This window comes from Marmota marmota, unplaced genomic scaffold (genome assembly GCF_001458135.2).
Source record: "Marmota marmota marmota unplaced genomic scaffold, marMar, whole genome shotgun sequence".
NCBI classification, from domain to species: domain Eukaryota; kingdom Metazoa; phylum Chordata; class Mammalia; order Rodentia; family Sciuridae; genus Marmota; species Marmota marmota.
Genome location: NW_025999949.1, coordinates 35635309 through 35658388, shown reverse-complemented (window position 1 = coordinate 35658388; position 23080 = coordinate 35635309). Strand labels below are relative to the sequence as shown.

The following is a 23080-nucleotide window of genomic DNA, read 5'->3' as shown; positions in this document are numbered from 1 at the left end:
ACATGGTGCTGGGCCCTGGTGGGTGGGTGGGTTCCTTAGCTTCCAGAGAGAAGATGAACCTTGCAGAGGTGAGGGACTCAGGACACAGGCTCTGGGTCCGGCTGCGGCCACCTGGGCTCAACCCTGCTCCCTGCCTCCCGGCTGTGTGACCTCTCTGAGCCCCCCCCCCGGTTGCTCTTCTGAGGTGGTACCAAGGGTGCCCCAGGAGGTCTTTGGGGACTGGGGGGAGCACACTGGAAGATCTGGACCCCAGGCCAGCTCCTGTGAGGTGGCAGCCACACCCCGGTGCTTTCTCAGTGCTGCTCCCGGAGTGACGGCACCAGACCAGTGCTTTGGACTCGGGTCACCACCTGGTGGGGGCAAGTTTTCTGGGATCTCTGACTGGCCATGTTGTACGAAGGGCAGGCAGGGCCCTGCACTGCTACCTCGCCCTTAGCACCCACGCCCACTCCAGCACCTCCCCAGCCAGTGTCCAGAGGAGGCCGTGGCGGGAGGGCCTGGTGAGCATGGTCCCCAGCAGCCCTGTGGGATCAGACCCCGAAGGCTCTGCCAGAGTGGCGCTCAGAGTGGAGGGAGCTCCAGGGGCCCCGTGGCATGAGCCCAATGAAGGAGGGCTTGAACTCTGCAGGGCCCTCCCCAGGCGGAGGGCAGGGACAGGAGCTGACCGGGCACCCTCTGGAATGGCCGCACGGAAGCCCCAGGTAAACTGCCATCACACCCTCTTGTCCTTCCTGCTCAGGGGAACCCACCACTCACCCAGCATCTCCTGAGCTGGCCTCGGGGCCCTGGGGTCCTGGAAAGATAGGAAGGACACCCCCTCCCAGTCCCAGGCCAGGAGGCCAGGGCCAGGAGGTCAGGGCCACGGGGCTCAGAGGAGGCTGAAGCCGAGACTCTGCTGTGAGAACCGAGTCCCACCCCAGGCCTCGGGTTCCCCGACCGCGAAAGGTGGGCCACTTGGGTGGTCTTCCAGCTCCTCTGACTCCAGGGTTCCTCCCCAGGCCCTGTGGACCCATTCTGCAGGCCGAAGCTCAGGAGAGCAGGCGGGCAGCCCACCGCTCAACCTCACCCAGGATCCTAGGCACGCAGCAGGGAGGCAGAGCCAGAGTGGATCCTGGGGAGGTGTGGGGACCAGTGGCCAGCCTCCTCCAGCAAGCCCTCCAGCACCCTCCCTGGGCCTGGGCCTCTGCTCCTCTGCACACCCAGGAGCCCTGCTCTGCCCCCGCCATCCTATCAGGGTACCTCCCTTTGCTCTGTGCTCCCTCAGCAGTACCCACAGCCCACACGGTGCCCCACTCCTGCCTGGGTAGCCAGGGCCAGTCCACTGCAGCCATGGGAAGAATATCCCTTGAGTGTGGCCCTTGCACAGCCCAGGACACAGAGTTTACCAGGTCACTGAGGCACATAGCCACGGGGCCACTAGAAGCCAGTCTGCCTGCCCTATTTGTTATGTGGCCTCAGGTCTCCCACCGTCACTGTGCACAAAGGCGAGTGTCCTGGGTGTCGGGCAACAGGCAGGCTGTGGCCGGGTTCGACTATCCCACCCAAGCTGGCCTGGTGGATCTGGATGCTGGGCACTTCCCAGCTGACTCCCAGGGGTTCTGCCACAGCTGAGCCCACGTACCCTCCAGGGGTCCAAATCTCTGGGCCCACATCTGGCCTGTGTCTTCCCCTTCAGCGCATCAAGGAGCCCCTGCTCACTTCCCTGGACCTAGAGCGAGTCCTGGCCCTCCCGTCCCTCCACCTCAGCCCCATTTCTCTAGACTGCAAGGCAGGACGGTGACTCCTGACAGGGGCCCCCTTCCTGATGGCAGCAGAAGCCACGCTGTCCCTGTGGGTATGTTCCCTCCTGTGTGGAGTCCCATGGCAAGTGAGGAGCCACCCAGGTCACTGGGCTGCAAGGTCAGGCCTTAGAGTCAAGGCCAAGGCTGGGACCAGGGGACAGGGTCCAAGCTGACCCCACAGGCAGATGTACCCAGTGTCTCCCAGGGGCACACTCCATGTCCTGCCAGGAAGTCATGGCTGTGCTTCTCTCTACCCTCTGTCCCCTCAAGGAAGGAAGGACACGGGTGCCTGATACCACTGAGGTGCTTTTATGGGCTGGGCCCAGAGTGCTCAACTGTGCTCCTCCATCAGACCCACCTGAAGGGTCCTGACCCCGGCCCAGGCACTGTCTAACTCTGACCCCATCTAGAGACAGCCTGTTCTGAACCACAGCTTTGGTAAAGGTGATGGTGACACTGTCCCTGTGCCGTCTCCTACAGGGCTCAAAGGTCAATCTGACCCTCAGCACCCCGGCCTCCTGGCTCCAGCACCTTCTCTGCCACCCTAAAAGTCCAGGGTCCTGAGCAGAGAGTCCGCGAGGATTCCTTGGATCACGGGGGCACCACCACACCATGGGTAGGTGTGATCCTGTGGGCAACTGAGAGCCACTTCGTGCTGTCACCCTTCCCAGACGTCCTCTAGTGTCAGTTGCGTTGGGGGACTCCGATATTTCTGTGAGAACCAGGCTGAAGGTGGACCCGAGGCGGGCCAGTCCTGCCTGTGACTCAGAGCCTTCACCTGCTCAGCCTCCACAGGCCCCCTGCCCTGCCCAGATGACACTGAACCCTGCCCCAGTGGCCCTGCAACCTCCAGCAGGACCCCTCCAGCCCTGCCTTGCCAGGAGGGGCTGGTGCTGGTCCAGCGTAGCAGTGTGGGTGGACCAGTGGCTCCTGCCCGGCTCTGGGCCTCAGTCTCCCCATCCAAGACAGTCACAGCACAAGGACAGAGGGAAGCCGTGGGCTCTGCCCAGCAACAGTGGGGATCCAGAGCCATGGCATCTCCTCTCCCAGAACCTTCAATGCTCTCAGTTGCCCACAGAATCAAATCCACCACTGTGCCCACTGGGGCTGCTGAGAGTGGTGTGGTGCCCACTCACCCTCCCCTAGGGCACAATCCAGGGACTCTGTCACCTCCAGGCCTTTCCCATGCACCCAGCCCAAGTCCAATGACCAACCCCCGGTGCACGGTGCACGGGTACACACGGAGGCCCAGCACCACGTGAGCAGGACTCCGCCCCTCCCAGGCACAAAACCGGCCTTGGGTGCTCCCGCCCCCCACCCCACTGGCAGGAGTGCCAGCCCCACCTCCAGCCCCTGCAGCCTGAGACCGCGCCTCCCGGATGGCTCCGCCCCCGTGCCTCAGTTTCCCCCTCTATCTCCAGGCGGACGCGGGGCCGCTGCGCCCACAGGCGCGCTCTCCAGGGTCCCAGCGCTCCCGGCGGAGGGGGAAGGAGCCCGCCCCGCCCCCACCCCGCCCCCACCCGCCGCCTTTGCCCAAAAGCGGCCCCGAGCGGGCCTGACGTCAGGCCCCGGAGGGCGCGGTCCAGTCGGTCCGCGGTGGCCGAGCGCTCACGTACCAGCGGAGGCCGAGCCGCTCAGTCTCCAACCCCGGGAAGGCGCGGTGAGTCCCCCGCGGGCAGGCGTCCTCGCTCCCCCGGAGCCCCAGGCAGGCAGGAGGCTCCGCAGAGCCCTTGCTGCCCAGCCAAGCAGGCAGCCGGGGAGGGCGGGAAACTGCCCGCCGACCCCGCAAGCCGGAGGGCAGAGCCCAAGCCCGCCTGCCGGGCAGGGTCCTTGCAGAGGGGAAACTGAGGCCTCCAGGGAGGGCAGGCAGGAGCTGACCAGGCTGAGAACAGGGTGCAGAGGACCCGGCTGCCCTGGGAACAGAGCAGAGTTCTTTCCAGGCTGCTAGGTGCCTGACAGTCTCTGGATGTCCTCCCTATGTCCATTTATTCATTCAGTGACACCCTCAGTATCTGCTGGGGACCCCAAACTGGGACTTGGTCTCTCCACCTGTCAAGGCAGTGGGGTGGCCCCAGAGGCTGAGCCTACAAAGGGATCAGGGAATCCCAGAGGCAGTGAGCAAGCTTGGGGCCACAGCCACCACCACCCGGGGCTGGGGCAGGGCTGAGGTTGAGGGATTTGTGGGACAGTCTCCCGGATCCCCCTGCAGAGTCAGCCCCACCAGGGTCCCCCTGCAGAGTCAGCCCCACCATCCCACGGTTCAGGGCCTCAGCTCCCACTCTGGCCCTCCCCTTCCCTTTGAGGGATGGGGAAGCTGAGGTCCAGGGAAGGCTAGGCAGCTCAGCTTCTAGCATGGACCTCAGAACTGGCACTAACTAGCCTGCTGTCCCTGGAGCAGCTGCCCTGTGAGAAGTCAGCAGGAGCAGGGTCCCGAGGGGGGCAGGCAGGATGGGAACTGGACAGCAGCCAGGGTGCCTGGCGGGGCAGACATGGAGCAGCTGGGCCGCCTGTGGCAGGACTGGGACCGAAGGCTGGTGGTGGCAGTGCACAGCCCAGGGCAGGAGGCTGGACCTGCCCACTTGTCCCCACCTTCTGTCCTTGATACTGGGTCATCTAGGGGCTCTCTTCGCCTCTCCTCTCCCATTTCTGTGCCATGGGCAAGTAACTACCCATCTCTGTGCCTTGCCAAGCAGGACCCTCAGCAAAGGTAGGGGCTGTGACCTTGCTCCACGGGAAGCCTGGGGACCCCTTCTGTCTTGGGTGACCAAGGGGGAGGTGGTGTCTGTCTGTCCCGAGGCCAGCGTCCTTTCTAATCACACTTGTTGGTTCAGCAGCTCCCCTGCTGCAGCCCGGTGGGCCAGCTCAGGTGTGTGGGATTCAGGAGTTCAGGGAGGACCCCAGGAGGTGGCGAGGGCCTGAAGGGTGCCCAGTACAGCTCCCCCCACCCTAAGGCCTCCTACAGGTCCCAGCTCAGAAGCCAGCTCCCACCTCTTCCCTCCCCCTGGAGCGCTGTGCTCTCAGGCCCTCCTCAGCTGTCCTGCCTTCATGGCCACTTCCCGGCCCTGTCCCCCTGTCCTCCGCCGTGTGCTCTATCAGGAGGGGCTGGGTGTGCCTGGGGCTTCTTCGTGCTCACAGTGCTGAGGTTCAAGCCCAGCTCTATGTCTCCCAAACACAGCGTCCTAGCTGTTCCCTGTCCCAGCCCTGGCTGCACAGAAGGGCATAGTGAACCCAAATCAGGCAGAGCCGAGCTGAGCACCAGCAGAAGCCCACACCCAGCCCCTACCTTGGCTGGGTGACCCTGAACACAGGACTTGACCCCTCCCTACCTCCGTTTCTGCATAGCCAAGATGGGACCAGCCACATCCACTTGAGGACATCATAGGAGGCATCAGTGGGACCCTGGAAGGGATCATTTCAGCCCCACATGTTGTGGGGTTAGATACCCCAGGAAGAGTGTCCAGGGCACCAGGAGGTTAGAGGGTTCAGGGAGGGCTTTGTCAGTGCCAGGAGCCTGTACCAGGTGACCCAGGCAGAGGGGACAGCAGTGTGAAGGCCAAGAGTGCCAGGCTCAGGGTCATCAGGAAGAAGAGGTGGGCAGAGGCCAAGCTGGCGCACACCATGGATTGCCTGTCCCCCAGAGAGAAAGGGTCAATGGGATGGGGGTGTCTGGCTGCTGCAGCCACCACTATCCAGGCTAGAGGTGAACAATGAACCAGGTAACAAGCAGGCACTGGCTGGGGACCTGCAGGACCTGCAGATGGCTGGTGCCCCGCCCCCCCAGAATATGAGGGAGTTCCATCAGAGACACAGTCCCAGAGGAAGGGGCTCTCTGCTGGTGGCCCTCGAAGCAGTTGGGCAGGATGGAACCAGGGGCCCTCTCTGCCGAGTGGTGCCCTCCAATCTGGGATGGGGAAGCCCTGGCCAAGCCAACTGAGACCATCTGGGTGACTGGGGTCATATGGTCCATTTTGGAGGACTCGATGGGTCCTGGCTGCCCCTTAGTAGAACAAACAGAAGCTCAGACCCGTGAAAATGGTGGACGATGGTTCTGCAGCACACGGTCCCTGATAACGGCTATTCTGGCCATGGAAGGGCTGAGCCTGAGACCGCTTTAGCCTGCACCCCTGATGAGTGTCACTCATCAGGGGTGCAGGCTAAAGCCCACACAGACAAGAGCATCCACAGGGACACTCCTGGCCCAGAGTCGCCATGTGCAGATCACTGCTGTCCGTGTCTGGTCCTACCCAATCTGGGTCTGGTCCCCAGGTCCACCAGTTCCATGCTGGGTGACCTTGGGCATGCTGCGGCCTTCTCTGGGGCTCCCTCCTCCTAGTGGAGCTTGGACACTTGGTGGGAAGATTCCGCACCCATTCTCTACACCTGCCCTCCCTGCCCTGGCTCACGAGCTGCAGGCCACACGCAGAATCCGGGGCCCAGGCCACCTCTTTACCCAGCCCCACATGCAGCAGGCAGAGGAGGGACAGCTGGACCTGAGAGGGGCCTAGAGAGCACTCAGGACCTGCCCTCCCTACCCACCAAGGAGGCAGCTACAGAGACACCCCAACTGATGCCCAGGCGGCATCCAGCAGGAGCCCTGGCCTCGCCTGCCCTGCCCACAGCAGACGCGCAGCAGCTGGAAGGGGCAGTGGGGCGGCAACCATGCCCTTCGGGTGTGGGGCTTTGTTGTGGCCATCAGGCTGGATGGGGTGGGCCCCAGGGGAGGGGACAGGATCAGATGACTTGGTGGGAAGGTTCCCCTCTCTGGGAGATCCCCAGAGTCAGGGCTTCACAAAGGCTCCGAGAAGTGCTGGGTGGTCCCCCTCTCCCACCTGTGGGCGGCGGGCCTCTAGCGCCCTTTCTGGAATCAAGCCTTCCTCCCAGGTGGGGTGTCCACAGGTGCGTCTCCCCGTCATCCAACACCTCCAGTCACTGCCAGGTTTCCTTGATGCACTCGACAAACAGGGTCCCCAGAGTCCCGGGTGAGGGAACCGAGGCTCCCAGGGGTGGAGTACCTGGCCCAGGCCTCACAGGTGGAGGTCACCACGCAGCAGTGGGAGCTGGGAGCTAACGTTAGCAGGACCCAGTGGTCAGCGACTGCTGTGGGCTTCCTAGAAGAGGTGTCAGCCTTTCTGGGCGGGGGGGGTGGTAAGGCGGAGCCAAACCAGGCCTCCTCTGCCCCTTTGGTGGGCACGGCCAGCCTGAGGAAAGGCACTGAATGCCACAGTGGGCACGGCCCACCCTGCCGTCCTCCCTGGGGCTGGCTCAGAAAGATCGCAGACCCGCCCTGGGCTGCTCACCCCAAGATGCCACGGTCTGATGGCAGGGTGGCACACAGCAATGCAGGGGACCACTCCAGTGGGAGAGCGCAGGAAGAGGCTCCTGGGGCCCAGAGAGGAGCCAGGAGGAGAGCTGGGAGCGAGTCCTAACAGTGGTCACCGAGTGTGTCCAGGTGCAGGGAGGGAGCAGAGGCCTGGAGGGGCAGGGCGTGCAGAATGTGGGCCCACTGTGGCTCCCTCAGGCAGGGTGCCCTGACTGCCCTGAGGGCCCTGGCCCCGGAGGCCTGCCAGGCTGCCAGGGCAGTTAGCAGCACCAGGAGCCCAGGAGGAGGGCGGCAAGGTCACTCTGGGAGAAGCCACCCTCCCGTTAGCAGGTCCAGTCGGGGCCCTGCTGAGGAGGGGAGCAAGACATGCCCCCTGGGCCCTGCATCCCATCAGGTGGAGCTCATCTCCTCATTACCTCGCTTCCCTATTTTGACACCTACTACGTGCCCAGTGTCACGGTGGTGCAATGACCCCCACTTTACAGATGAGGAAACAGAGGCTCGGAGACTCTAAGGAAGGACACATCGTTTTCAGAGAGGGACCCAGGCACGGATGGGGCAGTCTGAGCTCGAGCTGGACTCCAGTTCCTTGGTGTCTAATATCAGTCACATACTGAGCCCTGATCCTGGTCGCATGCAGATCCCCAATCCCAGTAACAGAACCTGGAGGCCCAGCCTCTGAGCTTGGCCTCCTGGCAGCTGGGAGAGCCAGAGGTCTTCAGGAAGCCCCCCGAGGCAGGATCAGGAGTGGCATTAAGGGTCGTGGTGTCCCCCGGCTCTTCTCCCGTCTGACTCTGACCACAGAGGGCTGTTCTTCTGCCCACCCCAGGGAAGTGTCCAGGTGTGGGCAGGCAAAGCAGGCTGGGACCAGTGCTATGTGAAGTCTTGCAGCCCTGGCGCAGGCCCCAGGCCCAGAGCCCCAGCACCATGCCCGGCACTGCAAGCACATGACATCAGCCCTGCCCACTGGGCTCCGACCAGCTCTTCCAGGCCATGGAGGCTGCTCGGCCATGGACAGTCCCAAAGCACCCTCCAGGAAGGGGACAGGCAATGGGATCATCTCCCCCAGGCCCTCTGCCTCCCCTCTGCCTGGGCAGGTGAGCCAAGGCCAGCCGACCCCCGAGGGCCTAGACTTCCTCTGAAGTGTTCACTGGCCACCTTCACGGCACACAGGGACTGGAGCACACATTTGAGTTCCTCGTCCTCCAGGACAAAAAGGGTTGTGGGCAGATGCGCAGAGAGTGGCCATTTAATTAGTCACTGTGGAAAGGGAGGCAGAGGACAGGAGAGGTGCTGGGGGTAGGGGGCATCATCCCAGAGAAGCCAGACTCAGCAGAGAGAAGAGGGGAGGGCAGGATGGGAGCAGGCTGTGGCCAGGACCAGGGCCGAGTGTGGCTGGCATTAAGGCTTCCAGTGTGATGTGGACCAAGTGTAAGAGTGCAGCAGGGACTGGGCCAGCGTGAGACCAGAGTCGGTCCAATGCCTGTCCTAGGCTGGAGTGTGCCAGGGACGAGGCTCCTTCTGTTACTGGGATTGGGGATCTGCATGTGACCAGGATCAGGGCTCAGTATGTGACTGAGATCAGGGGTTAAAATGTGACCTGGATCAGGTCTCCGGCCATGACGAGGACCAAGGCTCAATGTGTTACTGGGACTGAGGATGAGTGTGTGACCAGGATTAGGGTTCAGTACATCAGGCCTCAGAGTGGCCGGTATCAAGATTCATCACGTTTCTGGGATCATGGCTCAGTGCAACCAGTTTTAGAACCATTGTGTGACCAAGATCAGGGCTCAGCTCTGTGTGAGATCAGGGATCAGACTTCAGAGTTGAGAATCCCTCTCTCCTCACCTGTCTGGCCTCTGGGGTGTTCTGAAGGTCCCATCCACCCCCAGACTCTGGAGACCCCAGAGTTCCCACTGCCCTGGTCCGTGTCCCCACAGTGGCTGGTGAGCACGCAAGGCTGGCCCTGGGGAGATTCCCGGGAGGGCAGGACCCTGTGGTCAGCGACATCCTGGGACCAGCTCCCAGAGGAAACATTTGGTTATGTTTATTATTTGTCTTTGGTTGTGACACTGAGACAGGCCAGAGCAGACAAAGTGGAAAGCCACTCTGCACACTGTCCCCTTGCTGACACTGGTGACGCCTCAGGTCCTGCCTCCAAGATGACGTTCCTCTCCTTCCTGAAGACCTCTGGCTCTCCCTGCTGCCCGGAGGCAAAGCCCAGAGGTTGGGCCTCCAGGTTCTGAGCCCCCATGGCCCCTCATGCCCTCAGAGCCCTGCCCTGGCCCCCTGGCCCTCGGAGTCCCCCAGGGCTGGAGGAAGCCCAGTCCACTCATCACCATCAGGGATGGCCTGCCTGTGAGGGGTGATAGAGAGCCCACCCAGAGGACACTATGACCTGGCCCCTGGGGGGGGGGGCAGGGGGCAGGCATAGGCCTGGGCTTCACTTGGCTTGCCCTAGCAGCCTGGGGTGGCAGATGTCCAGGGCAGGGCTCCCAGAGGCAGAGAGCACGCTGGGTGACCTCAGGCAGGTGCCGACCTCTCTGAGCTAAGGATGGAGCTGGGGCTACCTGCCTGCCAGACCTGACCCTTGGGAAGCAAGTGTCCCTTCACTGCACCCACCCCTGCTAGGCTGGGTACAGTCCCCTGTCCCCTGGGACATAGGACTCAGTGTTCCCCCTTCAGCAGGATGGAATGGCCGAGGGAGCCTGCTGCCCAAGGCCACGCAGCCAGTCTCTGGGAGTGGCAGTGCCTAGGCTATTTACAGCAGATGGCCCCTAGGAGGAATCGGGAAGAGTCTTCCTGACCCCGCAGGGGGACCCAGTGCACCAAGAATGTCTGGGTGCCCACCCCGCCTCCCTGCCTCTCCCCAGAGGCTTCTCCTCTCTCCTGAAAAAGACAGAAATGTCCTTATTTGGAGGGTCAGCCCAGCCTGGGGTGGGGGCAGGATCCTGTTAACCCTTCCTTTATAAATAAAGGGATAAATCAGGGCCAGTTAAACACTGCTCGCAGGAACGTAAACAGAGTGGGCGGCTCCAGCCCAGCCCCTGCCCACCCTCCCCTGCGCAGAGCACAGTGTGCCTGAGACCCACACCCTCCCGGTGGCTGCTGGGACCTGGCTCCAAGCTCCACCCCAGCGAGCAGCCTGGTGGTCAGGGTAAGTGTGCCCTGCTCTCAGGGCCCGTAGAGGACAGCAGCTGGCTCTCAGCCCATCTGCTCTGCTGAGCACCCACTCCCTTTGGGAAAGGACCAGGGTGTTGACCTGGAGCTGACCTGGTGGAGGTGAGGACAGACAGGTGGCAGGAGGATGGTGGGTGTGGGGTCAGGGGTGGGGCGAGCAGCTCATGGCCCTCCCCATGGGCAGGGCTCTGTCCCAGCAGAACAAGTTTATCAGCCACTACTTGTGCTAGGGGCTGCTGTGCCCTTGATCCAGATCAGTTCAGTTAATCCTCCCAGCAGCAGCTAAATTCCAATACGGCAGATTAGGAAATAAGGCACAGGGTGGTTCAGTGACTTGCCTGAGGATGCATAGCAGGTAAGTAGAAGAATCAGAATGGAACCAGGCCCTGAAACCACATTTTGAGCCCTATGATCTTACCTTTGTTTTCTCCCTCCAACCTGAACTCAGTCCTGTGGGGAATGTGCTTGTGCCTGTCTAGTAAGGACAGTCCCCAAAACCTTAGCATTTTGCTGAAGGTCCACACTGCAAGTGTCAGGTGTGAGTGGTGCAGAGAGAGCAGGGTCTCAGGCGGGGCCAGGCAAGGGTGTGGGAGGGGACAGAGTGGACAGACCAAGCAAGGGCCAGCCTCAAACAGAGCTGGCTGCCAGGCTGGTGCTGCAGGTAACCCCTTCTCCTTCCAGGGCCACCGCCATGCCCTCTGCGCCTGCAGCAGTGCCCTGGGCCTTGGCAGCCCCCAACGCCACGGTGTCAGCCAACAGCAGTGTGCCAGAGACCTCTCTCTTCCACCTGTTCGCCCTGCTGGACGAGGAGCTGCACTCGGCCTTCCCAGGCCTCTGGCTGGCGCTGATGGTGGTGCACGGGGTCATCTTCCTGGCCGGGCTGGTGCTCAACGGGCTGGCCTTGTACGTCTTCTGCTGCCGCACCAGAGCCAAGACGCCGTCGGTCATCTACACCATCAACCTGGTGGTGACTGACCTGCTGGTGGGCCTGTCCCTGCCCACGCGCTTCGCGGTCTTCTACGGTGCGCGGGGCTGCCTGCGCTGCGCCTTCCCGCACGTCCTGGGCTACTTCCTCAACATGCACTGCTCCATCCTCTTCCTCACCTGCATCTGCGTGGACCGCTACCGGGCCATCGTGCAGCCNGCCTGTGCCAGGGCTGTGTGCGCCTTCGTGTGGCTGGCCGCTGGCTCCGTGACCTTGTCGGTGCTGGGGGTGACGGCAGGCGGGCGGCCCTGCTGCCGCGTGTTCGCGCTGACCGTGCTGGAGTTCCTGCTGCCGCTGCTGGTCATCAGCGTGTTCACGGGCCGGATCGTGTGCGCACTGTCGCGGCCAGGCCTGCTGCGCCAGGGCCGGCAGCGCCGCGTGCGGGCCATGCAGCTGCTGCTCACGGTGCTCGTCATCTTCCTCGTCTGCTTCACGCCCTTCCACGCCCGCCAGGTGGCTGTGGCGCTGTGGCCCAGCGTGCCGCACCACACCAGCCTGGTGGTCTACCACGTGGCCGTGACCCTCAGCAGCCTCAACAGCTGCATGGACCCCATTGTCTACTGCTTCGTCACCAGTGGCTTCCAGGCCACCGTCCGTGGCCTCTTCCGCAGGCACGGAGCAGAGTGTGAGCCCAGCAGCGGCGACGTGGTCAGCATGCACAAGAGCTCCAAGGGCTCGGGCCCCCAGATCCTTCTCAGTGCTGGTCCTCGTGCACTCACCCAGGCCCTCACCAATGGGCCTGAACCTTAGGTCAGCAGCACTCTGCCAGGGGCCAAAGGTCAGGGCTTGGCCGGGTGGCCAGCCCAGACACCTGCTGGGCCGGGGCAGCAAACTGGTCTCATTTGGATGGACTGCAGATGGGTACCAGGGCACCGCACTGAGATTCTAGGGCCACTGTGCTGCGGTTGATTAGCCATGTCTGCATGGGCTCCGGATGGGTGTGGTGGTCTGAGTGCCAGTTACTTGCCTTCCTGGGGTCTCCTGCACCCACTGAAAACCCAGGAGGGTAGGCGGGCTGCTGCTCACTGGGCCCCTTGTCTACAGAAGGAGCTCCTCAGGAGAAGGAGCAGAGGTCACCTGGGTCTGTAGGCTCCCAGGAAGGTTAGAGAAGCAACCGAAAGAGACCTGCCCACACCCAGGTGGCAGCACAGGACAGGGGAATGTGGGGACATAAATGCTGCACACTGGGCCAGGACAGGGGGTCACCTCTGTAAGGCCCTCACCTGAGGCCCCCTAAACTCTACAGAAGACAGCGTGACCCCCAAGGGCTTTGAGATCCCGTCTGCACCTGAGCCTGCGCAGGAGGGGCGTCTCTGTCCACCTTTTGTGCTGGAGGGAATGGTGTGCGGTGCCACCACGAGCAAGGGCAGGAACGGAACCAGAGCCCAGAGCCCTGCTCCTCCCCTGGGCACTGCTCAGAGCCTCTCAAGAAACAGACTCAGAAGGCCCTCCTGCCCCGGGAGGACAGCAGGCCTCAGGCCTCATCCTGTGGACCAGACATGACCACTGGCACACAGGCCAGCCGGCTGAAGGCCACAGGGTGGGTCTCCCCTCCGGAGCTACAGAGGACAAGCCTGGCCGTCCTGGCCCAGCCCGCGGCTCCATGCCTTTGACCCAGGAGAAGCACTCTCTGGCTTGGATCTCTGATCAGCTCCGTGGACCCTGGAATCACCTCCCACATGCTTCTGCCCTTGCCTGAGCTCCCAGGGCCCTGACCAGGCCATACGTGGGAAGGGGGCTGTGGAGGAGGACAGGCCCTCTGAGTGCTGAGTGGGGACTTGGCCAGGACCACTGAAGCAGGTGAGGTGGAATCAGGCCCAGGTCGGGCCCTTGCCTGTGAGAAAGTCCTCTGTGCTCAGGTGCCCTGTGGCCTGGGCAGCTGGGAGAGGGGTGGGGCAGGGGGGAAAAAGCCCCCACCTTGGCCCCAGGCAAAGTGTCGTTGCCACTGCAGGCCCTGGAGAGGGTGTGGACAGGAGCTAGGAATGCCACTTACAACCCCACTGACGACAAGAGCACTGAGGCTCAGTGGAACGGGCTTGCTGAGGCTGCAGAGGGAGTACCTGGAGCAGGGGCCAGTATGGTCCCCACGGAGCCCATGGGCCTCTGGCTCCAGGACGTCATGGGGCTGCTGGGGCGGGGAGCACCCATAACTCTAGCTGGCAGGACCTGAGCCCTGGCACCAAAGGCATGCCCAGCAGGGGATACTGTGACCCTCGACAGGAACGACTCCCTGGCCCCGTGCCCAAGAAGCAGTGGGCATCACTGTCCTTGTTGTCCTGACCACCCTATCCCTGACCCTCACTGGTGCAGGCCCTTGGGCTGGGAACTGCCCCCAACCCAGCTCCCAGGACGCTCAGAGCACCCACAGCCCACCAGGACCCAGAGTTCCAAAAGACAAGAGGGCCTGGCTCAGGTAGAAGGTGGCCAGCAGCCGGGAAAGACCTGAAGCCACCCTTCAGACCGGAGGCTCCGCTGGGGCAGGGCGGTCCCCGCGGGCACACTCCCTGGGAGAAAAACCTGGAGCAGGGCCCCTGGCTGGCACTCCCTGGGCCGCTCGGCTCACCCAGGACCCCTCTGTGCACAGTTGTTCAGGCCAGGGACCCTCGAGGGCTTTGGCTGCTCTTGCTCATCCCAGGGGACCCCCCCCCAAGCCCCAGCAGCTGCCCACCAGTTACCCCAAGCCCTGGCCAGGCCAGCTCCCCATGTGACCAGGGCCGTGACAGCCTCACCTCCCTTCGCCGCTGCCCTGCGCCGACCACCTCACTGGGCACCGCTGTGGGGAGGGATGCTCAGCAGGGCACAGCCTGGGCCAAAGCGGGTCCGAGCCTGCCTCCTGGAGGCCAGTGAGGGGCCAGGACACACCAGAACACCCGACTTCACATGTGGGCTGTGGTCCCCTTCTTTTGTAGCAAGTGCCCCCTCCTCTGCCAGGGTTGGGCCCCCACCACCTTTCTGCCACTCTGCCCTTCTCCCGCCCCTCCAGGCCCCCACCTGTTCCCTGTCTGGTTAGAGGGAAGGGGTGCCCTGATTCACACTGGAGAGGGAAGGGCTGACAGTCGCTGCCTGCCCTGCCTGGAGGAGGAGGGACTGCAATTTTTCAATCTCTTCCAGGAGGAGGGGTCCCTGAGACGGGGGAGCCAAGTGCCCCCTCTGAAATCTTACCCTGCAACCTGGATTCCCTCGGGCCTTGAAGGCTTCTCAAACTGCCAGGGCCTTCGGGGAGGAGGGCCACCTGTCCTCCAGGGCCATGGTCCCACCTCTGAGAACTCAGTCTGACGTCCGTCTCCCAGAACCCTGACAGGCAGGCCTGTGCCACTCCTCTCCCCCAGCCTGGCAGCCAGGACAGGGCCTGGCGTCCACCTGTGGCCTTGTCTGGCCCACAGTACCCTCCTGATGCTGCAGGTCAGGCCAGGCCTGCGGTCCCACAGGGCATGATGCCCCTGCACCCCCACTCCCTGCCCTTCCTCTCCAGATTCCCAAAAAGCCCGAGCGGGCGGAGTGGTGTGTGCATTTATATCTGATGTCAACAAGCCCTTCACGAGGGGCCCTGGTGCTGAGCTAAGGCTGCTTATCCCCTAGTACCCACGACTCGGCTCCCAGGCTGCCAGGCAGGGGTGTGGGGCGCCAAGCGCGGGGCTGAGTGTCCTCCTCCTCGTCCACCTGATTTTCTGTGAACCAGCAGAACGGTGGGCCCTCACCTCATCCTCAGTCCAGGGAGGGGACGCAAAGGTGGGCGGACGGCCAGACCTCCCACAGGGTCCCTCTTGACCACCAGCGCTGTAGTCTGGAGACAGGGGGGTACCCGCCCAAGGCCCACTAGGTGCCGTGAGCCCTCCCTCCTATGTCCCTGGGAGGCCAGGTTATCGCCCCCTTCACAGATATGGCCCCGAGGCTTGGGGGGGCTTAGAGGGCTCACTCCGCCCCCCGGGGCCAACTTGCCAGCCTGCAGCCCCCTCTCTGGCCTCCGCCCAGGGCAGCACTGGGGTGGGAGGAGCAGGCCGCCCATCACTCTCCCTGTCTGGCCTCCTCCAGGCCGGAGGCGTCTGGAGGTAAATATTAGGTCCTGTTTAGATTAAACGCCATTAATAGCAGGAAATGTCACCTCAGGCGCCCGCCCTGGCTTCCTGGAGGCCTGAGGCGGGGCCAGGGCTCTGTCTGAGCTGGACACCCAGAGGAGGTCTGGCTGCAAACTCTGGCCCCGTCCCTCCCATAGGGTCTCCTGCTCCTCCCTGTCCTCAAGGACACTCCTGGGCTCTGTGTGCCAGGCTCCTCACCCCCCCCACTCCCCTCCTGGGGTCAGGAGGCGGGATGAGGCCATGTGGCATGTGAAGAGGTCAGTCCTGCACATGCCCACCCATCCTCTGGGTCTGTGCTCCCAGCTCACAGGAAACTGAGGCTCAGAGACATGATAAGAGCTCTTCAAGGCTCCCCAGTGTCACTTGAGGGGACAGGCTAGCAGTCCTGGCTCAGACCTGCTTGGCTCTAGGGTCAGGGCACACCTAACCGCCCCCACCCAGAAGCCACAGAAAGCTGTGGCCACAGACTGTCAGCAGGGCCACCTGGCTTTGGAGGGGTATGCTCATGTGCAGGGCGAGGAGGGGCAAGCCAGACTGGGAGGGCTCAGGGGCTATCCTGGTGTGGCCAGGCCCTGGCCAGCCCTTGGCACTGGGAGCCTGGAGCCTGGTGGCAGAGCTGGGCTCTGGTCCCACCACACAGCAACGTGGTCAAGTGCAGGGCAGGGCCACTGGAGGGCCTCGTGGAGGAGGGCCCTCTCTTTCTCCTGGCCCTCACTGCCCACTGGGCAGGGCATCTTTCCTCCTGGGCCCAGCTCCCACCCAGCCGGGCCTCCCCTTGAGGCCGTGGTGCTGGGAGCGTCGGGTGCCCCTCACTGCCCAGGCAGCAGGGCTCATTTTATGATGAAGGATCTGAGGACGACACCCCTCCCCACTGGACTGTGCAGCAGGCCCCAGCCCTGCCTTGGCACTGAGGCTCTGACCCAGGACCCAAGGCCTCGTCTTGCAGCTGCAGTTGGGAGTCTAACCCAGTTGGCAGGTGCCCCAGGAGTCGGGGCCTCCGACACCACGTGGGGCCTTGGCGGAGGCCTGCAGCACAGCTCCCCTGCCCTCTGGGCCTCCGTCGCCTCCTCTGTAATCTGGAGGCGAGGCTCCCTAGCCCTGGCGAGCCAGGTGCTGCCCATCAGGTCCTGCCCTCTCCCTCTGCCCCTCCAGGGCCTCTCACGCCCTCTACCCACCCACCAGCCCACCGCTCAGACCCTCCAACTCCTATCAGCAGCAAGGACTTGAACGGAAGGGCTCTCTGTGTTTGCAACCCCCCGAGGCTCTCGCCCCTCCCTCCACCCAGGCCTCCTGGGGCCCCAGCTGGGGAGAGGACAGGTGCACCGTCACTTGCCCTTCATGGAATCATCAGCCAGGACTGTGGCTCTAGTACATTCCTAGCAGGTCAGTGTCACCTGAGTCCCAGGTGTGCAGGCTGCTGTCCAGCCTCCCAGCGAGGGCTGCCCCCAGGCACAGCCAGACCAGGGGCCAGTCAGGCGCTGCCACATCACCTACGGTTCCACGACGTCGCAGCGTGGCTGGTCAGGGAAAGCGCCAGTATGCACGTGGGTAGGACTGCAGGCATTGCCAGTCGCCCAGGTCCCAAGAGAGTGGGCACTGGCTCTCAGAACCTGCTGTGCTGGGGGCTCCAAGGACAGGGTGGGCATCACCCGCCTGGCCTGCCTGGTACCCACTGGAGGCCCATCCTCCCCTGAGCGGCAGCGTGAAGACCACACACTTTACAGTCCACGCACGATTCTGCTGCTTATCTCAGCAAAGAGGTGGGCACAGAGTGAGAACCCTGGGCCCAGGTCCCTCAAGACCTTCACACCCAAGGGCAGGCCCTCAGCAGCAGAGCCCAGGTCAGGTGGCGAGCGTAGGTAAAAGTGTACGTGAGCCCATGCACTGCAGCTTCTCCAACCCCAGCCAGTCACAAATCTTCCCTGAACCTCAGTTTCCTCTTCTTCCGGGGAGAATAATTGACTCACTCTGCCTTAAGAGGAGGCTGTGAGCTAAGTAGGAGAGTGTGTATGCGTGTGTACGTCAGTCTATGTGTCTGTGGGAGCCCATGCACACTTGTGTGGTCGGTATGTGTGCATGGGTGTGAGTCCATGCACGAATGTGATCTGGTATAGGTGTGTGTGTGATCAGGGGAGCCATGCACACATGTGGTCTGTGTGTAGGAATGTGTCTGTGAGAATCTTTGTGTATGTCTGGGTGTGTGAGCCTGGGCATGAGCACACGTGTGTGGCATGTGTGTGCATGCATCTGTGCATGTGAGTATGTGTGTGGACGTGTCTGCATATGTGAGTTGCGTATAGGGGTACACCTGTGTGTGTGTGTGCACGTGTGTCTGTCTTGGGGTTTGGCCCCCCATAACTCTTGATTATCTGAGCTAGTTAGGGGCAGAGGGCTGCCCCCAGGAGCCCCAGCACGTGCAATCATTAGCCCTTCACTTCAGTCCCTCTGACCACTGTGGACAATATGGTTTAAGGTCTCTCCCCTCAGGACATCTGCACACACACACACTCACATACTCAGACACACTCACGGTGAGCACAATGGGGAGCCCACTGGTGCTCGTCCCCCTGGGACACACCCTACTCCCCTGGGCTTCCCCTGAAATCTACACACACAGGAGCACTGTCTGGGCTGGGTGCAGGTTTCCTGGGTTCCTGGATGCTTATGACCTTGGGCAAGTCCCTGCCTGCTGGCCACAGCTCTCAGGCTGCTGCACTGGGCACACGGCTATGCGGAGGCCTCCAGAGCCATGGGCCACCAGGTGGCGCTGCTGACCTGGAAGAGGTGATGGAGGCAGCAGTCCACCCCCAGCCCCCAGAACCAGGCAACCCAGGGACACTGCTAGGGGAGCCGTGGCCTCACTTCTGGAGGACCCAGGCCCTGGGACTCAGCCACTTCAGAACAGTTTCTCCATCCATTTGCCCACCTGCCAGGTGTTAGGCAGGCTGGGAAGGGGCAGAAGAGCACAGTGACCAGCGTGTCTTCTCTCCTCCTACTTGCCCAGGCTGGGCAAGCTCCTTTACCCGCTGAGCCTGGGTGGAATGAGGACATCTCCACCGCATGCCCACCCTGTGCAGGGGCCAGCACACACAGCAGAGAGGACAATGAATGGTCGGTGCCTGGGCTCCACGCCCTCTGCTCCTCACCATCCTCATACACGCCCACTTCGAGGCGCCCTTCCCTGGCTGGAACATGGGGTTGGGGAGAGCTGCTTCTGATGGTGCCTCCGCGGGCCTCCTGGAGAAGGAGCAGGCCACACGGGAAGGGCGAGGGTGTGGGGGCAGCAGAGGGGAGATGTTTGGCTTTGAGAAAGAAGCAGGGCTGTCCCATGGGTGTTAAGACGGTGCGCGGGCAGCAGGGCTTCCACTTCCTCCATGACACGAGTGTGTCCTCTGCTCATGGTCAGAGCCCACCTGGCATGAGCTTCCTGGGTCCTGGGGTGGCACCAGTCATTCTGCCAGGCAGGCAGGCAGGCTGTACCAGGAAGGAGAGGCCTGTCCCCCACTGTCAGGGAAGCCCTGGGCGGCCAGCCCTGTAACAGCGGGGTAGGTCTGCACCCTCTGGGCCTGTTTCTCCTGCTGAGGAATGAAGGTTGCTCAAAACCTCCCCTTCCACAAACTGAGGGTGCGGGCAGGGTAAGGGCCAGCCAGGCAACAGGCTGCTGTGGCACATCCAAAGCTGGCACATGCACCCAGCAGGTCAGCTCACTGGGCCTTGGGGTGCTGCCTCGAAGGGTCCCTCCTCCAGGAGGAAGCTGAGGCCCAGGAGGTGACCCCCGGCTGGCAGGCTCACATTGCCAGGCAGGCAAACACTGCTTTCCCTGCATGGAGACAGGAGGGACAGGGACAATCAATGCTCTGCTGAGCCCCCAGGGCAGTGGGGCTGCGACAGGAGCCAGCCCTCCCACGGGTGAATGACCAGGCCTCCGGTGTCCAGGCACACGGGGATGGCGGGCTCTGTGGGCAGCTCAGGGCCCGAGATCCTGCCCCCTCCCCCCAGAAGCCCGGGCTGCGTTTGCGGGTGGTTTGCAGGAGCTGAGGCCCCGAGGCCACTGGCGTTTGCAGGGTGGAAGCCTTTTCTACCATCAGTGAGCCCAGAGAGGTCAGGTGTCTGCCCTGAGTCACTCGGCCTGGCAGGGTAGCCCACTGTCTGGGCAGCAGAGGGAAACACGCCCGAGGGCTGGGATGTCCCGACAGGCAGAGCCTGACACCACCACCACAGCGCTGGCACCTGCCCTGAGGCCAGGCAGCAAGGGAGCACCAGACAGACGGACGGATGGGCAGACAGACACATGAGGAGAGTGACTACATTGAGTCACTTAGCAGACTCTGGCCTCTCTGATCAAGCAAAGGGGTCCCCTGCAGGGACAGAGGGAGATGTGACCAGCAGACGCTATCCTGACTGCTAGGCCATGATGCTGCCCTCGCCCTGCTCAGCTGAGGAGGTGGTATGGCCTGGGCAGCATAGTCACCAGCCCCCCAGCCAGCTCTGCCCAGTGCCCAAGCTCCTGCAGAAGCCAGAGGATACTCCTGTGGTGGGGACACTGGGCCTGAGACCCTCCAGGGCAGCTGCCAGAGCAGGGCCAGGCCCACCTCCTGTGGATACATGCTGCCCCCAGCCCTCTCTCCCCTCCTTCCCATCCACCTGCCCCACCCCAGGTCTGTGCTGGACCCAGGTGACCATAGGGATAGAAACAACCAGAATCCAGAGTCCTGATTCTTCAAACCAGAATCTGAAACCCCTCTTCCTTCGCTTCACTGTGACAGCCTAGAACTTTCCATGCACTCCTTCTCTGCTGTTCCTTACCTGCATCCCCAAGGTAAGGACACCTCTGTCAAGGGCTGGCCAAGAGCACTCCGAAAGGACCAGAAGCAGCCACAGGTGCCCGCAGCCCTGGAGACAGCCTGCAGGTCCCCAGCTCAGATGTCTGACCAAGGGTGCACCAGGCCCTTGCCTCTCCATGTCGCTCCTGGCAGCTGTAGGGGGCACATCCCAGGAAGACCCCTGTGGCTGTGGGGTGGAACCCAAATCCCAAGACCCGCCCTTAGTTTGACATTTAGCAGGTGAGTCTCCTCGTCAGGGCAATGGCCACAATAATGCTAATTTCTCAAGTTGCTGTCGTAAAAGTCTAGGAAGGAGGAGAAATCTCAACTCACCACATGAGGCAGGCGTTTACTGAGCACCTACTATGGGCCTTGATGTGAAACTGGGGTGTGCAGCAGTGAATGAGGCACAACCCCTGCCCTCAAGGAGCCCACAGCTATGAAGCAGTGTGGCAAGGTCCTCAGAGAGCCCTGCGCTGGGGTCCGTCTGCCAGCCAGGATTGGGGAAGGCTTTCCACAGGAAGCAATGGCCCCTGGGCTCTGAGGGATGAGCAGGAGTTTCACCTGGGGGGAGTGGGGAGGGGCCTTTCAGGCTGCAAACACAGTCAGGGTAGACATGGAGGTGCAGGCCGTGTCCCAGGAGGCACAAGGGCCGAGTCCAGGCCGGCAGAAGATCCTCAGGCCGGCCACTTCCCCTCACAGGGCCCCCGTTTCCCTGTCTGCACATGAGGGGGAAGACGTGGACAGTGCTGGGCAAAGGCTCGTGTCCCCTGCTGAATTTCCATGTCTTTTTGGAAACCAGGGTTTTTTCTGTCCACGATGGTGGCTCTCAAGCCAGAGCTTGTGCATTCCCAGGGAGAGCCGCCTGTCCCTGTCACGGTCCCCACTCCTGGCCCTGGTGGGGCAGGCAGGGGGCACATGCGACAGAGACAGAATCCTGCTTCCGAGACAAGCCACATGGACCTGGTGATGGGCAGACACAGCTGAGCACCTGCCCAGGACGCCCAGGCTCCATGAGTCCAGGCAGGAACCCAGGGAGGACCAGGCAGCCCCAGATGAAGTGGGGGGAGGGGCCGCAGCAGCCCTGCACAACAACAGGCTCCCCGCCACCCAGCCCTGCAGAGGGCCTGCCCACGGTACCGCCCGGCGGTGACTGTCCTTGTGGCCCGAGGCTCTGCCGGGTCTCCCAGCTTCCCACATCCTCCTCAGCCCCGTCCCCGTGCAGAGGACTGGCCCAGAGGGCTTGACCCCTGGGAAGAAGGCTGGGGAGCTGAGGCCTACGCACCCACAAAACTGCCATCTCCCCTATAGCCCTGAGTGACCAGCCTGGGGAGCGGCTGCAGGGCCACTGCCTTCAGCCAGGTTCACTGACCAAGAAACCAGGACACCTTGGGCAACCTCCCTCACCCTTTCGCAAAGCCCCTATGCCCACCCTGAGACCCGCTCAGCTCCCCTGCCAGGAGCCCTCCAGTGTGTCCATGGCCCTGCCTCTGTGTGACCAGGCACCAGACGGAGGTGGCAGGAAGGAGCACCTAGTACCCCCTAGGGCTGGGGGACTATGGGACATGGAAGAGCCCCTGGCTGCAGAAAGGTCCAGGAGGAGGAGGAGGAGGAGGAAGGGGGATGGCTGGGGAGGAATGGCCGGAGCTCGGGCAAGCAGGTCCCAGGTCGAGGCTGTCTCTGCCCGGAGCCGTGGTGTGTGGGCATCGGTAGAGGATTCTTGCCGTGGGCAGGAGTTGGTCGGAGGCAACATCCGGCCCAGAAGCCGGCGTCACAGGTCCCTTGAGTCCCAACATGCCTGTCTCCTAGAGTCCAGGAGCCGTGGCAGGTGGGCGCTGCAGGGTCCGCCAGCTGTAGAGCCCCGGCAGGAAGGCCTGCAGAACCTCACTGGTAGTGCAGCCTGGAGGGGCCGCACAGTGGTCCCTGGATGACCCCGCCCCAGCACCTGGCTCATGGACCAGCCTGGACCACGCCCCTCCAGGCAGCCCACTGCCATTCAGCTTGCAATGCTTCTGGTCACCATCCCCAGGCAGCCCGCTCCTCTTGCAAGGCCCAGGGCGAAGGGCCCCTTTCTCCAGGAAGCCCATCCTGCTCCCCAGCCCAGCTGGGTCCAGGGGAGCCGCTCACCCCAGAAGACCAGAGCCACCAAGGCACAGTGCTGGAACCAAGGGTGGACAGTTGTGCAGGGGCCAGGGGTAGGGAGAGAGCCCAGCCGGGACTGTGATTTCAAGCACGGAGCTCTGAGCCTGTCACCTCTCCTGGACACTTCCATGGCTTCGGGGACCACTCCCAACAGCCAAGAAGTGGAGACAGCCCAAATTCGCATCAACAGGAACAATCAGCAGCTCGACAAAAGTGTTGCAGAAGCAGCAACTCTGAAACACCCCACCCTGAAAACACCAGGCCGAGTGGAAGAAGCCGGCGCGGGGACTGGCGCTGGGCGGGCCACCTGCAGGCGGTCCCTGGAACAGGCAGAGGCAGAGGCAGACGGGGGGTGGGGGGNGGGGGGGGGGGGGGGGGGGGGGGGGGGGGGGGGGGGTGCCAGGGCAGGTGGGTGGAGAGGCGCAGCTCCGGAACTGGGTTTGGAGATGGCTGCACCTTCACCGGGGACTCAGCGCGACCGACAGGTCCACTTTAAAATGCTCAACTTGGTGCCTCGTGGATTTCATCCCAATAAAAAAAGGTATCGTGAAGCATCCTGACCCGAAAACAAGGATCGCAGCACCCCACAGAGGGGCGACGATCAAGGAAAGTGCTGCTTGTGGCCAGGAAGACGCTGGAGCCCATCCCAGGCTTAGCCCTCAGTGAGTGGCCAAGTGTGAGAGGGACGGGAATCGTGGCTAAAAATGCTCTGAAAATGACCTGCAGGCCCCACTCACCCGACCCTTCCAGGGAGACCTCCCATGTGCGAGAGA

At 63.0% G+C, this 23080-nt stretch overlaps 1 protein-coding gene across 1 annotated transcript; it reads left to right on the top strand.

Annotated features, from left to right (window-relative positions):
* The first annotated feature begins 3194 nt into the window (after positions 1–3194).
* On the top strand, positions 3195–22653 carry Gpr20 (G protein-coupled receptor 20). Its single transcript, XM_048802230.1, has 2 exons — positions 3195–3441; positions 10963–22653. The coding sequence occupies exon 2, from the start codon at positions 10973–10975 to the stop codon at positions 12014–12016; it is 1044 nt and encodes a 347-aa protein (XP_048658187.1). The 5' UTR covers positions 3195–3441; positions 10963–10972; the 3' UTR covers positions 12017–22653.
* The last annotated feature ends 427 nt before the right edge of the window (positions 22654–23080 follow it).